The 20,175-nt window shown below is 37.8% G+C and overlaps 2 protein-coding genes across 2 annotated transcripts; both read right to left on the bottom strand.

Annotated features, from left to right (window-relative positions):
- Window positions 1-14,278: 14,278 nt before the first annotated feature.
- LOC115761958 lies at window positions 14,279-14,611 on the bottom strand. The gene is made up of 2 exons (XM_030703996.1): window positions 14,583-14,611; window positions 14,279-14,507 (listed from the first exon to the last, which is right to left on the bottom strand). Exons 1-2 carry the CDS (start codon window positions 14,609-14,611, stop codon window positions 14,279-14,281), a joined length of 258 nt encoding a protein of 85 aa, XP_030559856.1.
- Window positions 14,612-15,098: 487 nt separating this feature from the next.
- LOC115761971 lies at window positions 15,099-18,679 on the bottom strand. The gene is made up of 6 exons (XM_030704014.1): window positions 18,506-18,679; window positions 16,492-16,608; window positions 16,169-16,433; window positions 15,957-16,111; window positions 15,802-15,891; window positions 15,099-15,743 (listed from the first exon to the last, which is right to left on the bottom strand). The coding sequence occupies exons 1-6, from the start codon at window positions 18,677-18,679 to the stop codon at window positions 15,099-15,101; spliced, it is 1,446 nt and encodes a 481-aa protein (XP_030559874.1).
- Between the last annotated feature and the right edge of the window lie 1,496 nt (window positions 18,680-20,175).

Below are 20,175 nucleotides of genomic sequence, written 5' to 3'. Positions count from 1 at the left end.
TCAGTTGATTGCAAGTTGCAAAACAACGTAAATTTCTTAACTGCAGGGTTTGTCAGTCTAGGACGGCACGGGCTTAATAAAGGCTAAAGTACTTCTTGCATGAGCAGAAAATATATAAAAAAGAAGTTAATGGTTTCTCGGTGCTTATTGTCCGATCTTTATGAAATTTCAGTGGCATACAAGTTTGTGGGAATGGCAGGTATCCATAAAGGAAAATATTCTAGATCTGTGTATACCACAAGACTAAAATAAGAGAGTCCATATTCGAAATTTGGTGTCTCCAGCTCAAATATGTGCTCAAAAGCTGAATTCTGATATAGATTTTTATCGATGTCATAGAAATGGGACAAGTTGTCGCTTATTTGAAACAAATTTAATCTACGTTTAACATTTTTAGGTTCTAGATGTTAAAGTCTCTGAGATCGACCTGTTTATAAATATGGATAAACACACAAACAGGCGCACTTTGCCTACATTGAGTTGTCTGCTGGTTTTAATCATATATATATACTTTAAGGGAGATGCCTTTTTTTGTCTGTTCCACTTGCACAAACTAGTTTTTTTTATCTAATTACAACATGTTCACGGTAAAAATGGAAAACGTTAATCGTTTCATTGGTATTAAATATACAAGAAGCTAAACACTAAGATTGGTATAATTAGCTCAATTCATTTTAGAGTCATGCTCGATATAATGAGATATCGAAATGGGATGAGATATCGGCAAAAAACAAACTAGTTTTGCGTGCGGTATACGAGAACATTCAATTCAAATTTCATGTCTTTAGCTCGTAGTTTTGTAGTATATCGAAAAGTTCATACAGATGGACGGACATGCGGACAAGAGTAGCTCGGTTCAGCTCGTTCTGATCAAGAATATGAAACTCAGCTGGTTCAGGGTTTACGAAAATAGAAGCTTTTTATTGCTTTCAATTTTCGAGCATTTTCATTTTAGCTGTACTGTTACTGACAAACCCCGCATTAATGATAATTTCCAAATGTTAACATTTTAATTTGTAATACTACTCAATCATTAAAGTCACGGTGAGTATTCTTTGGGGTGTATGACTTTGTACTTTGATTTGTTATATTTATTAGTGTAAGACATTACTAGCGCTGTTCATTTTGTTTGTATTCCAAACTAGCATAAATCCATTTTGTTTTCTATTTCTTGCTAAGCGCTTCATAGAAAAAAATTAACTTACTACTTACAAATACCTATATTTAAATGTAATTTTAGGGTGATCAAATTAAGCAGATTATTATCTGAAAAGTTTTCACTATATTTATATAAGAAATTCTAACTTAAAAGAATCGAAGATTAAAATTAGTCGAATATTAAGCAATAATTTGGAGAATATCATGTAATAGTTAACAAGGTAAAAGAAAAATATTAGAATTTATTATATTGGAAGATTTGTAAAAGCAATTTTTGGCTAATCAAATGCAAAAAAAGTTTACTATTTCCTACAAAATGAGCACTTATGCATTTTAATTAAAATTTATTTAAAGTCTTAAAATAATATATATTCATTAACGTGTCCAAAGGGCATATAGGAACAGTATAAAACTATTTTAATCAATATTTCTATCAGATATAAAAATTTCCTAATAAAAGAACTAAAACAATCCAAATAATAAATGTTTATTACGAACAACTGCTAACTGAGATATTATTAATAAATCAAAAATCAATTTGTTTCATTTTGTGTCTAAATGATATTATTTATTATTAAATTTATAATATAAAGGCACAGTGCATATCTGTTATGAAATAATTTAAAACGAGTTGCAAGGCGAGTTCAATGGATTGCTGAATGACTGTTGACCCCTTATTACCTGTTGTTCTTCGTTTTGAAGCGAATTTTTGAAAAAAGCTCTCATACCTGCACTTACAGTAAGCTAAAGCATTTTCCTGCAATGGGGCCGAAAAATGGGCAAAACATTATTACCGAAGATAGCCCTTCTTTCCCGCTTTTATTTATTTTTATTACTGCTAATCAAATGAGCTCGTAGCGCAAACTCCGGTTGGTGTTGGTTCCTAGTCGGAAACGGCCGAGTGGAGGTCCTTACTTGTTATGGCTGTCGAGTGTCAAGTGACGGTGCGGTCTGTCGCGGGATTGAGTCCTTTTGAGGGGAATTTATGTTATTAACTATTTTAAATTACTGCTAAAGTAAACGAGGTCTTAGCTCGATCTGCATTTGGTGTTGGTAGAAGAGAGCTTAGGGTATCCCCTAGTCGGGATCTTCCGGCTTGATACATGCATCATGTGTACTTATATGCATGTCTTATGCTAATCCAAGCATCAAGCAAAAAATGCATTTACAGCCTTAGGCGCTTGCTTTCAACTGAACAGTTTGTTCAGTTCTTGTTTCATGATGATAAATTGTTTCTGTGTCCATTCTGACATATTTGCAAATTTTGAGCACTGCAAAACCCTCGAGCGGCAGCCTTGAGTATTGGGCTACTGGTACTTAAAGGAACTATAAACTATATGAGACATTCAAGTATTTTGTAAGGGCTTATGTTTTGAAATTGTTAATTTATTCAAATGTCGACATAGGCATAATCAACGCCTGTTCTGCCGGGTGCACAAAAAGAATACTTTGATGTTTTCATAGTCATATGACTTCTTTTGTTGTATTTACCCTTCAGGAGCAGTAGGAGAAGGCAGCTTATACTTTTGAGCTTGTTTTGTATATGCTCTCTGAAAATGATTATTTTCAAATATTTTGAAGCTTTAAGAATTTTTTTGTATCTTTGCAGAGGTATTAGCAGAATACCTTACGGTTAAGTTGTGTAATAAACACGATATTTGGAAAATGAGCTTTTGATGCAAAAGCCTCCTCTGCATAATTATTACTCAATGATATTGAGTAATATAATAGAATATTCGGTTATTCGAAAAGTCAATAGCATTGAAATTGTGGGATGTTAAAATTGATTTATAGGAATGGGGCGGTGGTAAGAGATGCTTGGTGATAGCTTTAAAATAAGAAATACTTGATTTGTATGTACTAGCTGTTAATTGTTATGGCTTACTTGGCATCGGGGAAATTGTATGACGAAATGAAATATTGTTTCAGTAGATATTCTGATCTAGAGTGGTAGCAGTAATAGTTCCACTGCGAAAAGTTGAGCACCTGCTAAGCTTTGTTTTGACTCTCAGCCACTTCTCACCCTATCCCAATTTACTAACCTAACTAAGTCTAAATTACACCTTAAAATATACGAAAAGTTTTTCATACGATAACTTTATATCTAACCGAACGTCAGCTATATGATATGGGAGTCTAATATTGACAAGGTTTGCTTAATAGAATATAATAGTTAGTAATCTTTAGGTTAGGTTTTGCTAAGGTTGCCGTCTTATCAAGAATATATGTACTTTATGGATCGGAGATGCTTCCTTCTGCTTGTTCCATGCATTTGCATAAGCCTATCTATTTTTCTCCCCACTAGAGCCCCATAGGTTGGTTTTACTATTACATTTAATAACAATATACTTAATTGTTATTATATAAATCTTAATTCCGACATTTACGTATGTATCTTAATTGTCAGTAATAAGAGCTTAAATTTTTGAATGCAAACCAGAAACAGCCAGACAAATGGCCAGAGCCATAGCCAGGCAAAATCCATCAAAGGCTGTCCCAGTCCCATCCGCACCAAAAACAGGCGACGAAAGTCAATTAGATAAATGCTGCACGGCGGCCTTCATACATACACATATATTTATTCACATATGTAAATTTTGCTTTTTTGGGGCCAAAACTGTCGCACACATGCCAGGATGTAAAACAGCTGCAGAAATTGTAAATAAGTAAAACTACAAAAAATTCATTTTAAACCTACATAGAATAGGCGCATAAATTCAGTGTTCGTATTTTGGCGGCCAGCAGCCAAAATGCAGCATATTAACTGTCTGCTAGGTTTATAGCTGCAATGACTTTTATCCAAATAGGCTGTCAGATTGTCAACTGCGCGTTTAATTTGTATAAGGCTGAATGCACCATGTGCAGGCTAATTTATTTTGGAATTACGTGACGTGGTCGGACAGTTGTAAATCTATTCGCCTTTTGATGCTAAGCAAGAATATATGTACTTTATATATATAGTTGTTCTTCTAGATATCTAGACCAAGCTCGTCATCTATTATTTTCACTATTCTGATTATATATAAGCCTTAATAAGATTTTGGATGTTCCAAATGTGGAGTTTAAGCATATTTTTAAATAGAAGTGGAGTTTAAGTTAATACGGGCATAATTAAATTTTCCCGGGCGGTAACTGGGCAAAAAAAAATTATATCTTAAAATTTCTAACACAAAAATCTCGACTATTACCCGGTAGTACGTTTATATCTGTATATGATCTGTATCTTATCGACATCGTACTTTTATGCCTTATAACACGTTATGAACAATTAGTCGATTGGGGTTTACGAGATTCACATATTTGCAAAATTATAAGTAACAGTTATACAGTTTTTCTAGCGGATAGATATATTTCATTTAATTACCTAGATATTATCCAGATTTTCTTAAACCAAGTTGCTTCGTACAAATTTTATAAAAGCTTCACGGCCCAAATTACATTTTGAGCTTTAGACGGAGCCTAAACTTCGGCTTCTATTGAATTTTTATTCAGTGAGTCAAGTGCTAATTTTCAATTGCAAGCGACGCATCCCACTGAGAATTTAACATTTCAAACGACACGAGCACATGCATATATATTGATGTGAACCGTTACCAGGAGCTGCACAGCAGCCAAGCAACAGCAAACGCAGCGAACCGCATGTAACATGAACAGCATTATCAGCTCACCGTCATTAGGCATGGTCTGTGAATAGGCCATGGTTTCAGCTGTGGCAGCTGCATTTCCTCTTCGGCTGACAGTTGCTTTCAATTTGGCTCACCAAGCATTAGTTTATTGATTTTCGGCACAAACTTTGGGAAACGCAAAGGGCAGCTGACAAGCATGCATACGTATATGAAATACCCTAGATTAATTGATTTTTACACCCTGAGCCCATTGAAAATGGGTAATATGGGGGTATATATGGGCAAGTGTGTCATGCAGAAGGAAGCATCTCCGACCCCATAAAGTACATATATATTTTCTAAATCAGCATCACAAGCCGAGTCGATCTAGCCATGTCCGTGTGTCTACGTCCGTCCGTACGTCCGTGTATAAAGCAGAATTTCACAACCCATAAGAGCTAGAGACTTGAAATCTTAGCTGTAGGTCCTCCTAGTGCCTGCGCGGATCGAGTTTGTTTCCGATAATCGATAACTTACTCCGTTTCCAAGCAATCAATAAAGGTTCTCTAGTTTAATAGGTTCTGATATCCTTGCGTTCATACTGACGGACGGACGGACAGACAGACGGACATGGCTAGATCGACTCGACTATTGATGCTGATCAAGAAGATATATACTTTATGGGGTTGGAGATACTTCCTTCTGCCTGTTACATACATTTGCACAAACACATAAAGAGGGTATCTTTACCCATTTTTAATGGGGATAAAAATAAATTTTGTATGGCAGCTCGGAGATGGCAACAGGATGTCTTCCAGTCGGGCATCCTCGCCGGATGAACTGTTTCTCATGGATAATGTCTAACGCTTTTTTCAGAGCTCGTTTAACGCTTATAGAACTAAACATACTTTGCATTGTATGGTTAGTGAGAATAGCTAGTGAATCCAACTTAATCGATCTCTCTTGGCAATTCTTATTACATTTGGTGACTTTGATTGATACCAAATATTTTTTTATGCCGGTTGGCTGCTATCACCACCTTGATTGATTGGCTCTATTTAACAGTTAATAATAGTAAAAGAGAATTAAATTTGACGAATAGAAAAATCCATGTGAATAATAAAGGTGAACAAATTACAGTTTTTGCAGACTTGTGATTACTATTAAGTATGTATTAAGTGTACACACTTAGGGAATCGGAAACATTGCAGTCGGATGCAACCAAATGTGACTCAAATCTCTGTAACTGGCTGACTGACTGCTAATCAATACACAGCCCAACTATGATAGCTAGGAAGCTGTCTTTTTCACTTTAGTTACCTTGCATGATGGAGCTGCACCCTCAGACGCGTTAGTATAAACCGTTTTGTTCATCTGATCGGTTTCAAAGTGATCTTCAAATTCATTTGAGAGGTGTTTTACATATTCTATAAAAGCCATCCCTTCTTGGAGGAAGTGGAGGTCAAAGATTTGGTGGGTGAAGCGTTGTTAAAATTGATATTTTTATTGTTTAAAACAATCATGGTGCCTCTTTGGCCCCGGTGGTGTCTTCCTACATAATTTGATTGTTGGCGATATAAACTCTCCTTTTCTGCTAGGGCGTCTTCAATTATCTGTTCCGGCTAGAACAACCAGAAATTATCGCCCCTTATTCCTGTCTACGTGCACAATCGACTACGCTATGCACAATCCTTTTCGCGTGCTATGTAAAAATTATAATATTTCGCATCACGTTTTCTCTACCGAACTTTCTCTACCTCAAATAAAATCGTTGCTTTCAGGATACCTTCGGGACGTCACAGACCATCCCCAGCATGAGCAGGGACAGTGATTTCCCATTACTATCTCTTAATCCTATCTACTTAATACTCTATATATCTAGCATGGATTTCTTTACTTTATTAAAATCTTCTTATTTTCGTTTTTTTCTATTTATTGTATTTTCTTAAATAACATAGTAAATTAAGATTATTTTTATTTTACTTAAGAACACTGGCAAAAAAAAAACACCTCCGTCGGTTGGTGATTATTAGATAATTGTGTACTCTAACTAGGCTTTTAGCATTTAATTTTCATAATGTATATATAATCGACTGAATAATGAGGAAGGCACTCGTCGACCATTAATAAATAATATAAAAAAGAACTGAACCTAAGGTCAGGGCTCGCCAGTTGCAGTCTTTGTCCTTCACATAGGCTCGAACATTTCCCCTGGTCCGTGTTGCTTACCACTCTCTATAGCTGTTGCCGCCTTGATGAGTTTGTCAGTTGCAAATACATGTTGCCCATACAAAGACTCATATCATCACTTGAAATACATGCATGCATATATGTGTGTAACTAGTACACCTGGATCACACACTGATGCGAAATGCGCAAGATAGCAAACAGTCAAGGCAAACAAATTATAAAACAAGAAAGTGGGCGTGACTGTAAGATACCCAGCATATTATTTAAGTAATCCTGTGTGTTCAATTTCGTTATAGACAAAAAGAATTAAGAATGAACAATATATGATTTGTATCCTATTGTCATTAGCATACACTTGCTCAAGTTCTCCACGCTCCGCTAATTTTTAGGCGCAGGGTATAAAAAGCAACTAAGAAATATGAGCAAAAAACCGCAGCTGTTGACGTTAATGGGGCAGAGGCCTTACTGGCAACAAGCTCATTGCAGAAAAAGCTCACACTGCATATACATTCATGTATATATGTACATAGGTATATACATATTTATATAACTACATACATATGTCTAAACTGTACATAGGTTGTGTGTGTAGATAGACATTTTTTCGTCATTTTGTGTAAATGCACTGAAGGTCAATTCGTGGCGAGGCGAATATGCAGAACGAGGTAGTGACGTCATAGACTACTTATGACAAAATGGAAACAGGCTCGCCTCCTTGTGTGGTCAAAAATTCGACAATTTTATTGCAGCATAACTACTTCGATGTGGCGGTATTTGATAATTTTTTCGTCGTAAGTTGGCGTCTTTGTCTCTTAATTTGATGTCTTCGTCATAGCTTGTGTGTTTCCATTATCAATACCACCAAGGAGTTTAGTTTCTACATCAAACGATTTATTTTAAACAAACAAACAAACAAGTTACCAGCTTGCTTCAATCGGGTAGAAAATGTAAGAATATAATTCTCGAAATCTTGTTGGATTATTACTAAAAAATTAAATTAATCGTTTTGAATTCGCACTTGAAGTCATCAAAAAAAAAAAAAACATTTCGTTGAATAACTCGAAAAGGAATGCCAGAAAGAGAGCCCTGGAATTGCAAGGGTTATATTCTAGGCGTCTATACCATTTTAGTTTTCATTATTCATGAATATCAATATTTAAAGAAGTTAAACGATAAACTGTCCGCTCTAGCATACTATTCCAATAAATAAATAGATCTTGTCAGAAAAAAAAGTAAGAGTAATCTAGATAGGGCTGCCCCTGGAGGTACGTGCATCTTCGCCTTACCATTATAAATAAATAAATTAAAACAATTAAAAGTGCTTTAGACCGGGATACCTTACATAGTAGTCTAGGAGTTTCCGACACTAAGCTCGCGCTACGAGCTCGTTTTCTTCACAGTTATAAGGAGAAAGAAGGGCTATCTTCGGCACGCCAAAGATTTAATACCGTTGCAGACCCAACCTTTTCATAATGCTCTTAGTGGTTTGCCCGTATCTAAACAGCACAGGGAAAAAAGTATCGGGGTTTCGATATCAATATTTATCTAGTTTGCGAGAAGTATTATGAAATGGCGGAAATCGCTCTACACGGTGGGAAGACATGCTCGTCAACACGTTGTTAAGGCCTTGATATTGCGGAAGACTCAATGCTGATCGTCCAATGCGGGGTGCCCCAGTAAGATGAGGAACTTTTGGGGCTGTGTTCCTGTGTTTGTTTCAATCTCCAAGCACTTACTTCAGCCGGGCTAGCAGTATATGGTCCCAACGTCGATGTCTCTTGAAACGATTGCAGTGGCCAATTGCATGTCGGCTTCGCATTAGAGGCGGTTCCACTGAAAATAAGAATGGAGGCGCCACCTCAACATATTTGGGCAGGGTGATTGACTGGGTAGGAGGAGTAGCTTACGCCACCGAGCACAGCACCCTGACGTCCTCACGTTCTCCATTTTACAAATTGACTGCATGGAAGGGCAGTTTTATGTCCAATGTGTAGGTGGTTGCCGTTCATGTTGGTGCTTCAGATGCTGGCAAAGGTTTAGTTATCGTTGGATGCTGTGTTGATGTAATGTATTGTCCAAATATTGGCCATTCGCCTTGCAAACAGGTATTACTACTATTAATAGCTTTTTATTTGGGCTCCGCTTGCGCTTAGGCTAAGCACTTGTCTTTTGATCGTAACTGGATCAAAGTCAATTAAATTAAAGCTACCTTGGTTCCTGTCGCATCCGTTGTTGCTGAGAGGGATAGGTAGTACTATTATTGACAGCTCCCAATTTGATTTTTTGTGCTAATCGATCAATTTTCCTATATAAATCGAACAGCTTTTAAGAGCTAGAGTCACCAAATCTGTCATGTAGCTTCTCGTAGTATATACAGATAAAATATGTTTTATTTTTGAGTCTAAAGCTTTCTACACAAGAATCGATCGATCGTATGGCAGCTACATGATATAATGGTTCGATCCGGACGATTCTGAAATATGTACTGCCTTCAACAGAAAGACGGACAAATGCAGTGCTGAGAAAATAACCTTAAAACTGAGATTCTAGTTTGCATTGCTTTATCAACTCGGCTCTTGATGTTGACCTAGAATATATAAACTTTATGTTAACATAGATATCACCCTTTAAGCGTTACACATTTCAGACAAAATTATAATACCATTTTTTACAACAGAGTATTTTTATTGGCAGTCCTTTTTCTTCATACTCGAATCAGAGCAGATTAAAGCAAGTTTCAACACAAAATCAATGGTCACAATTAGATAAATGGCTTACATAAATAGTTTTTGGTTAACAATTCTTAGACAATATTTTGCGGTATGCCAGATTATCAGTTGTGGTATAGGCAGACGGCACGAGACCAGCAGCTGAGTGCACAGCTGTATTCTTAAACTTAGAAAATGAGTGATGTGCATGTCTAAGTCCACACGGCATAGAAACACATCGGCAAAAGGCTTTGCACGTTTAATGCACTTCCTGTGCACGCGCGTCCTCGGTAAAGTCCTGCCTGCACTCAAAATTTAATGTGAAGCCTGCGACCCCAGCGTGGCTCCCGCAAGACCAGATGGAAGGTGAACTCATTTCGTGCCACAAGATTAATGTTTGTTTAACACTTAACGTGTTGTTTCTTTTCAGTATTTTCGTAAGATATCAAGGCAAATTCATACAAAAATATGATTTGGTCATATGCATGTTTTGCATTGCATCGCAATTGCAATGCTGTTGATAGAATTTAAAGAAGACGCGCAGTATACAGAAATTCTTGGAATTCTGGCTTCTAACTTCTATCTGCCGCAACAACGTGTTTCTTAACCGATCTTAATGCAATTAAGAGGCCCAGCGTAAGCACACGAAACATACATATGTTGTTTAACACATGAAGAAAAAATGTTTCGTTCTTTAAAGGCAAAACACGCATAAATATATAATGCGGTAGACTTGACACCCCTACATATGCAGAATGTGATGTGTGCTCAACGTCTCGATTGCAGTCACACTCACGGTTGGGAATTAAATATTCTCTCTAAAAAAGGGTAAGCCACATGCAAGGCATCTCATGCCTAGAGATATCAAGTATTTCGGATAAATAAATAATGTATAGTGACTTATAAAAACAGTCAATGATGCTTGAATAACGAAGCAGTAGAGTGTCCTGCAATACCTGTAAGAGACAGTTCCAGACAGCTATACAAATTTATGTACACATGGTAATGTGTTCACAAATTTATGTATGGCTATTTGTTCAGTTGAAAGCTTGCATAACTGTATTAAGGAAACCCCTTAATATTTCAACATTTGAGGGAAACAAAATCACCATCATTAATATGTAAATATTTATAAGCAAAAACAAGTAATAATGCTCTAGTCGGGTCTAGTGGCCGACTAAGGGATACACTGAGCATTCTTCAACCAACGCCAAAATGCCGCCAAAGACATCCTTGCAGCAGTAGGAAAATACTCGCAACTGACCAGCCAACTATATCAGCCATTCCCCCGCTCGCTCGCATAGGTAATTTCTTTCCATTAGCCACAGGATAGCCAAATTTCACAAAATATTAGCAATAGTACCATGTCAAAGGCAGGCAGACAGAAATGCGAGCGCTCAAGAATTTGCTGGAGGCAAATTATTCGAATTGGGCAAGGGCAAACAATGCTGTCGGGGACGCTCGCTTTTCGAGTTCATTGCCTTGCTTTCGGCCGTATCTTTGACTCCGTTCAACAAAAGCAACCGTGCCACTCTGTTGGCCAAAAATTCCTGGATATTTACAAACAGTGGTTTATCCTCAGTCACTGGAATTCCCTTGCTGCAATATTGCGCAGAACAAAACTAATATGCACAAATATTTTTGCTGTATCTAACATTTTTTGCCAATTTATTCTGATTCAGCTTACAAAAGACTTAAACCCGCATTGACTGCAGTCAAAGGCAAGCCACCTTGTTGGATGTCCCGAAACTTAGAACAATAAAAATTGACAATTGCAACTAGGGCCGAGCTTCAGCCTCAAACCGGATAACAATCCTGTGTACCTAATTATATATATCTCCAAATGGCTAATTTAAATAGTTTTTTATTTAAATCCACATCTAGCGACTACTCGCCGTCAAGTAGAGTACACACATGTTAATTATAATTGAAGTTGGGATTCAATTAGCTAATTGGATCCTTTCCAATGCGGCTTGAGGAAAATTACGCTTAAACAATATTTATTTCTTAACGGTTCAATATCTCTTTTGCAAGGAAGGCACCGCATCGTTGTCTCGCGTGTGATTTTACTAGTTTACTTTTATGTGCAGATAAACAAGAGTTTATATTAAAAAGAAATCGGAAGAGGAGTTTGAAATTAAGCTATGAATAAATTCATTTAGGGTTGGTGCTGAAATTTGTCCTGGATCACGATTTTTCAGTCTTCCAAAGAGCATCCCTTAAGAAGCGGTAATAAGAGGCTCAATGAAATAGGTTTTCAAATATTCATTCCCTCTACATTTATTTCGTTGTATCCGATCATGAGACTGCATGCAATTTTTTGTCTGAAATGCCTCCGTCCAGTTCTACCACAACTATTTACCAAAATTCTATCGTAATTTCTTCATTTTTAATAGCATTTTATCTTAATATATATAAAACTGATTGTCCTGACAGACAGACTGACTGATTGGTAATCGGCACGCAGTCCAAACTGCAAAAGTTAAGAATCTGTAATTTTCACTGTAGATAGCTTATGTGATGAAATTGAACGGTAAGTCAAAGTTTTGGGAAATTCCATCCGAAAGTGTGGAATTGTCGATCGGCCTCAAACTCAATAACAAAGATCTTTGTTCAAATTCATTTAAGGGGGTGTTGCGTGATGTTTCGGGTCTTTAAGAACGTTCCACCCGCAACTGTGGAAATTTAAATTAATTTGGAAATGGGTTTAATAAACGAAAGTTTAGACTTTAAACATTTTACATACATTTTTGGCACGGGCAAGGCTGGGTTATACTCACTAGTGTATGTTTATACATACAATTAAGGTTTTACACACGTTATGTTGTATAAATACAAGTTTTATTTTCCATTTGCAACGCATGTGTATATATCTCAGATAATCTGAGAAGCTTATACTACAGTGGAAATAAAAGTGATAAATGGCCGTAACGTGACCTGGCATTTGTAAGAACTGTTTCCCACCTTGGATATCCTCGTTTCAAAGGCAGCTGTGTCTTTAGTTTAAACTCTGCCAGGATATTTGGAGTGGGGTCTTCAATTGCGTACGTGCAAGAGCCTGTCAACGTATCATGGCAGTCATCATTTTATTCCTTTATACAATGCAGAAGGGGATTTTTGTTTTGACATTTTGCAATAATTATGTCACTTTTTGAACTAATATAGAGTTATTTATACACATTGATTTTACATAAAGGCAATTTATTTGGTTTTGTATCAAAATTGTATCAAACGTATTAGGTAATTTAATTGGGTTGGGTTAAATTGTAGCAAGCATAAATTTATTTGAATGCTTATCCTGAATCCTTTCAAGATCTCATCTGCGTATTTTGCATCTTATCTAATATATGCAGTGCCGAGATAATTCTGGTCCTCCAATAGCCCAAACCTTAGCCCATTTCTACTTACCCTAATTGGTGGGCAATACAAGTTGGGTTATTAACTTGATTTATAGCTTTATGGTGGTAACGGGGAGCTGACGATAGGTACAAAATGAAAGATACTTGATATATGTATATTCTAGAAGCAACATATCAAGTTTGGTGGCTCTAGCTTTTATTATTTACCCAGTTTGCTTAAAAAACAGGATTTTGATATCGATTGCATGGACGAGGAGTAAGAAATCGATTGGTGTGGCTGTTGAATAGAGGCGGAAGCAATTCATGCGATCAGTTGCGAGTTCGAACTCTGCTTTCCGACTAGAACCTCTTTTTTTTGTGCTCGTTTATAACTATTTCTTCTTCTATTATTCCTGTCTTTCATTCGTTATGTAATTGAGAACAGAACCAATAAACAAATAACATATAAATAAGCATTTTTCATTACCCTCTGATGTGCCCATACACACACATGTGTGTGTAGAGGTCGAAATTTAGAAATGACAAAACTAAATAAATAATTAATAAAAATTATACCTTCTATATTTGCCTTTAATTTCATTTTTGAAGAATCTAGAGTGAATTATTTTTCATTTGCTACCGAAAAGTTAAATGACAAATGTTTTTCCATTACTAATAACCAACTTAATATTTGTTAAACTATCAAATATGTGAAACTGGGTAATTTTAACATCCTATACAGTTTTATGCTAACTGCTAAGCGTTGAACAGTTGACAGAGCACTGATATCAACGTAACAAAAATAAGTTCCTATAAATGTAAGTAGCTCTTTCAGTTTGAGAGTCACTGTACAATGCTAATATTCAAATAGCTTCCAAGCATCAATATATATTTTATTTACACAGTATTTTTACTATAATAACATAACAATATACATATAATATACGAATTTAGAGTTTTTACACAGTCGAATGTGTTTTCGAATACATTCGTATAGATATAAAATCTAACTAAATTCTAAAAATAAAACTCACAATACTCCATTGTTCAGAACAGGCAATGCCATATTGTTGTGGTTGCACTACCTAGCTTTACTTATGTTAATCTTTGGGCAACTTACGAGCTTGGCAAGTTGACAAAGTTTTCAGTACAGCTTTCCATCGAATAAAGGAGACATCCCCGGGCCGTTGGCGCCGAAAAATGGCATCGATTGATTTCAAAGCAAATGATTTGCGTTGAACAAACTATGAGCCGAATGCGAATCGAGTACTTCGGCGCTCTACGATGATGCAGGGGTGCCATAAAGTAAATTGTCCAATTTCAATTTGTTTATCTTATCAGCAGTGGGTGCCCCGTGCCCGGGACGTCCCCAGAACGTTTCGAATGTGTCGAAATGCTGATTACACAGGTCCCGGTCCATCTGCCTGGAGACGCTGACCGAGCGCCGTTTCTCGGATATTTGCACATTTAAATCGTGCAGGTAGCGCATATCGGCGGCCGTTTGTATCCTGCAAGGAATTGCCCCATTGGGTGGTTGGTTATGCAGTCAAGGTCGATGTTGGCCAATGGCGATGGGCAGCAACGAGGTTGGGTAAATTGTTGATTGTTGCATTGATAAGTCGTTTGTTTTAAGTGTTTGTTTTGGTATCGATTCGGTTTTGGTTTCGTTTTTGCAAACGGATTTTGCACGGGGATACATAGAAGATTTGTATTATGATTTTGATATTGTTGTTTGTTCAATTTGTTTGGTGAGTTTGGGCCTGCTTTTTGGTTGCTATACTTTCACTTGGATTACAATTGATATTTTCGTGCTGCATGAGCCAAAAGAATTGATAGAGAAACCATTAAAAAAAACACAAAGATGAAGCATTCGTCGCAAATTATTTTCAATTGCTATGCATTTTGTAAGCTCAACTCAGATTTGGTATTTGCGCAGAGCAATCAAATGAGAAACAGCTACAGTATTGTTTAGCGTAATGCTAACAGACACGCGAATACGGATGCAAGTGCAACACACAGATAACGAATCATAATTAGAAACAGAGTCAGATACAAAGACAACAACGAAACACAGATAGACAGTTTGAAATGGACTTCGATTATCGTATGTGCACTGTAAGGCGCTTGAGGCAACACCCGGCCGCCCGAAGCGGCGTCATGGTTGGGGTGCAGCCGCAATCGCAGCACTGCAACTTGCAGTTCAAATTCTTGGAAGGCCGCTTTATGTGACTAATGTTTTTGATGATATTGCTGATGTTCTGCTCTTTGTTGGACTTTGTCTTGTGCTTGGGTGGTGCGTACCTATCATGCGAGGGTATCCTCTTCGTTACATCCGTGCTAGATAGACTGATGGGCCGGTTTAAGCCGCGCCTGCGCGCCAGCAGTGGCACCAGCTCAACGCCTGCTCCATTCTCCGTACTGGCATCCGGTGTAGCTGTACTGTTGCCAGTTTCGCCCGTACAGTGCCCTCGCTGCACCCGTGGGCATAGTTTTACAGGCTTGCATTCTTTGGGCGGTGATCGCAGACCACATGCAGGCGCATGCGGCCCCGCAGCTGCAATCTTTCTAGACGATTTTAGTGGACTCAAGGTGTTCACGGCGGGGCAAGAGCAGGTGCAAAGCTCACAACAGCGCTGGGGCTTAGAAGGCTTGCTGCCCCTCGATTTGCGAAATGTGTTTTTCTCAGCGGGAGTTACGGGATTGTCCTGGTCGAGCTCCTTAAGCATTTCCTTATTCGTCCAGCCCTGCAATCAATTCAACATGTGTGGAACTGTCTGAACTCGCTTTCAAAATGAACCTTACCATCGATTTCATAAAAGTGTTGCCTACTTCTTTGGGACTGCGCCAGGGCTTGCCACCAGGGCCGGCCTTGCCCCAGGGCTCTTTGCACAGCTGAAAGAGTGAAATTATTATGCATTAATAACGCTATGCCGCCGTGGACAGTAGCTGCTGCTCACCGGCTTTTCCAGCTTTGTCTGTAGTTTCTTTTTTTGTGAGACAAGCTTTTGCTGCAGAGGATGGTCACCCTCACTATTAGCAAGAGTCTTGTCTAGCGTCGGCTTGCTTTTGCACGGTGGGGGAGGCCTGTATCGTAACTCAATGTCCACATGCCCTTTATTGCGAAATGACATTGAGGGGTGCTCTTTCAGTTCGATGTGCACACTCTCACCATTCGCATTGTGGCCCAGGCTGACACCAGCCTTCACGGGATGCTCGCGCTCACAGATGGTCACAATGCTGCTCCGAGGTCCGCTCTCTCGCAGATGATGAATTGAATGCGCGTGTGTCATTCGGCCGCCCGGCTGAGGTGGGTAAGCATGCTGATGGTGATGGTTATGGTAAGCCGCCAGCGGGCTTTTGTAGCAATTTTTCTGCATGGAGAAGTAATCATTGTAGCGGCATGGCTGCAGCGAGTTAATGCGATGGGCGGTAGTCTGCAGCACAGAAATGGTAAGCATTTTACAATCAAAGCCTACCCTGCACCAAACTTACAACTGTTGGCGTTGAGTGCAGACCGACAGCGGTAATATCCTTGCGTCGCACCTCCACGTTGGGAGCGCCACCACCCGGCCGACCCCAGGGGCAGTGCTGCAGAAACAAATCGTAGTACTGCAAAAAATGAAGAGTCATTGGCAACAGTCGAATTTGCCTAATGTACCCATTTATGGTTTTCGCTTTATTGATTCCCTAGCAGCCTATATTCGGCACCTGGCCCACTCTGTCTATCCATCCTTCTGTCTGTTTACGGAAATTGCCATTGCCCAACCTCATTTTGGTGCCTGCGAGGACTGCTGCTCGCTATTTGCTTGTTTCGCTTGTTTTTAGGTTGTTGTTATAGCTGCGAGGTGGCTCGCTTTGCTTTTCATTCATTTTCTTCATCTTTAATTCCGTCGGAACTGAGTCACATTGGCAATCATAAGCACGCGAGCTGTTGTAGTTAAGCTTAGTGACCGACTATGTTATTTCTGGTTGTGGGCTCGTCTTTATTAAAAAGTAGTCAAACTTGTCAAATCGTTTGTTGAACCAAATTCTAGCATTACATTTTGCTTGTCATAGGTCATTGAACTCGACTTAAGTGCTTGTTCTGGCGTGGGTGTAGTTGTAAGGATACAGGATACCAGAAAAAGGCGCCGTTTAAAATAGTTTAATATAGTTATAAGATGTCGATGTTATTTCCCACTTTTTTACTTTTTTTACTTTACTCATTTGGTGGCCTTATTTTGAGAGACCGCTACTAAAACTACAGTTTACAATCTGATGAAATTTACTGTTTAAAAGAAAAACGAGTAAGAGGTCTCTAGCCGGGACTGCCGGGCAAGAAGATACCTTGGACTGATCTGCGCGTGCCATATTAGGACAAAGCGAAAAAAGAGCATCAATTACATCTACTGATTTTTTGCAATACAAATTTAGAAGCTTTTATTTGAAAAGACTTACGTAATAGTCATTATATATAAATTTTTTTAAAATTTTTTTTGAATAGAATAAATTGCCTTTATGCTTGAACAGCCGCACTAACATTCGGATTATTAGCGAACAAAATCTACTATATGAAAATCGACATGGCAAGTTTGGTTACTATAGTTCTTAAATCTTAAGATATCTGTTCAAAAGCAATCATTTGAAACAAATTTGATCTGCGCTGCCAATGGGCGGACCTATGCAAGTTCCAAATTTCAAGAGTCTTCCAGGTTCTGAGAACGACGTATTCATACAGACGGGCGGACGTGGTTAGATAAACTGGGCTAACAATTCTGATCAGGAAGGAATATATTACACCTAATTCTGTTCTTACACGGTTTGAAAATAACAAATTTTAATTTTGTATACACGATTTTAAACCATTTAGCACGATTCTTAATCTTTTAGTCTTTCCTTCCTGTTACATACTTTTGCACAAAACCGATATACCCTTCTTACCCATTTTGAGGCTATAAAAAGTTTAGAAGGGTGAATAGTTAAAAGATATGGGTAGTACATGTCTACTCCTGCCTGCTAAATACACTCCCTTGTCCGTCACGATTTCCAAAATCGTAATTATTATTTCCAATGACTTCTGTACGTTTACATTATTAAATTAAAATCATCGGTCAACACTTACCTTTGCAACACTTCTAGATACTTTTTTAAAAATTAAGATACAAGGTACAATCTGGTATTTAATGACGCTCAATAAAGCATCAAGGTTTTTAAGTGTAATTAAAAATGTGGAAAACTTGTTACTTCTTAATAGCTTGCCTTTAGTCTGCGTAAAATGCTCAGCCAAATATGAGATTTCGGTTAAAATGATTAGACAGAGGGTTAGGCCCCACAACGCATGTTGCAGGAGACCAAAAGCTTAAAATTGAATAAATAGATCATTTGATTAAAATCTAATTAATTTAATAATTCATTACCATTCATTACCACTCTAATTTTATTATCTTATTAATATTTTTGAATGTTAATAAATACGAACTCACATGATATTTGAAGAATCAATTATTTGACAATATACGATATTTACCTCCTGTTTATCCTTCTCCTTGCGAGCACATTCCTCAGCCTTGCGACGTCGCCACATACGTAAACTCTCCTCGGCATTTTTGCGTTCGATTAGGCGCTTCTTATCATCGCACCACATCAGCGGGTGTTGGATGTGGTCGTGGCAGAAGGTGCCCATCTCATCGCTAGTTGTCATCCTTGCGAGCAGCTGGAAAGCGGAAGTAGTGTCACGTTCGGCAAATCACGCTCTACTGAAACAGTTCCGTGCACAACCTAAGCCTTCCACATCACAGTCGAGTAGGTCGTCGAGTTGGCTCCCTGATCCGTGCCTGGTACGGTTATTGGTCTCAACTTTCAGCCTGCCAAATCAATTTGGTTGTCTAGGCAGCGTCGCTAGCCAGTTAGTTATTTATAGTCTAGGTTAAGTCGGTGCACAAGCTGCACGTGAGCGGCGCGCATGTCCTTGAAGCCAGGATTGCACATAGTTTGCATAACTCGCTCTGGCTATTTAAATATTTTGCCAGTTACGCACCCTGCCGCTGCCGCGTTTGTTTGTTTGTAATTCCGGGCCGTCTCGTTTGCTGAGCCCAACGAGGATTGGACATAAAATAAACTTATTTTGTAGTGAACTGCAGGCACTGTTGTTTTTAGTAAACTATGCCACAGTTGCCCTAATTCGACCCGATTCCTGTGTTTTTCGCATCAAAATAGAAAGTTCCCAAAACTCGTCAATATTGAATTGGGGCTTGGGGGTTTCCTGCTGCAACACTTCGAGCATGTGCTGTAAAATATTGCGTGTGGCACTCCATTGTTAACGTTAACCCAATTAAGGAGCTCTTGCAAACTTGTTGATGTTTGTTAAGCTGGGCATAGCTGCGAGCTCGGAATGTGTCAGCTAAATGAGATTCACTTAAGCCTATCTGACCTCCATTACTCACAATGACTTGTTTGCTTAGTTTATTTTTACTATCAGTTTTTGCCAATGGCCTTTTCACTAAAGTGCTCATCAATCAGAATGTTTAAGGGTTTTAAATTTTTATTATATTTTTTATTGACATCATCGTCGGCATGTCTTACAAAATTGTATTTTATTCATGTTTTTCGTAATATAACTATAATTATCAAAACAAAGTCATTTATTATGACCAATTACCCGAGCACCCATGTGATTTTCTTGCTATCCAAATATAGCGATGTATTAAAGTTGTTTCATTTTACACGTTTATAAAGGTGCCTTTGGCTTAACGAGACTACTTCGAAAACCGCACAAGGGACTGAAATCAGTTTAGGGCTGCACTATTAATTATTATTATTATTACAAATGGTTCTTAAATAAATTTACATTCATTAAACATTTAATTTAATTCGTTTTACAAAAATTGTTCTCTTGGTATTGGACCAAAAATAAACCATGTTTGTTTATATTTTTAAATTAAGACTGGGTAGTATTGTTTAAAGTGTAATTTTTCTTTTTTATTACCCAAATGGTTTTAACTAGTAATAATTGGTGATTATATAAAAATTTTGTGCATTTCATGCACGAGCGGTTCAAAACTCAGGTAATTTCATTAAAAGAAGTTTACAAAAAAATAGATAAGAAAATTTATAAATCAGAAGTTTGTGCTTGTTAAATTGGTGGCGAAGTGCATGAAGTGATGATTGAACCATTTAAGCATGAAATGTCGTAAAAAA

This window comes from Drosophila novamexicana, unplaced genomic scaffold (genome assembly GCF_003285875.2).
Source record: "Drosophila novamexicana strain 15010-1031.04,08,12 unplaced genomic scaffold, DnovRS2.1 tig00000512-arrow-arrow-pilon, whole genome shotgun sequence".
Classification (NCBI taxonomy): Eukaryota; Metazoa; Arthropoda; class Insecta; order Diptera; family Drosophilidae; genus Drosophila; species Drosophila novamexicana.
Note: the sequence above shows the minus strand (reverse complement) of the source record. Positions and strands in the feature narration are given on the sequence as shown.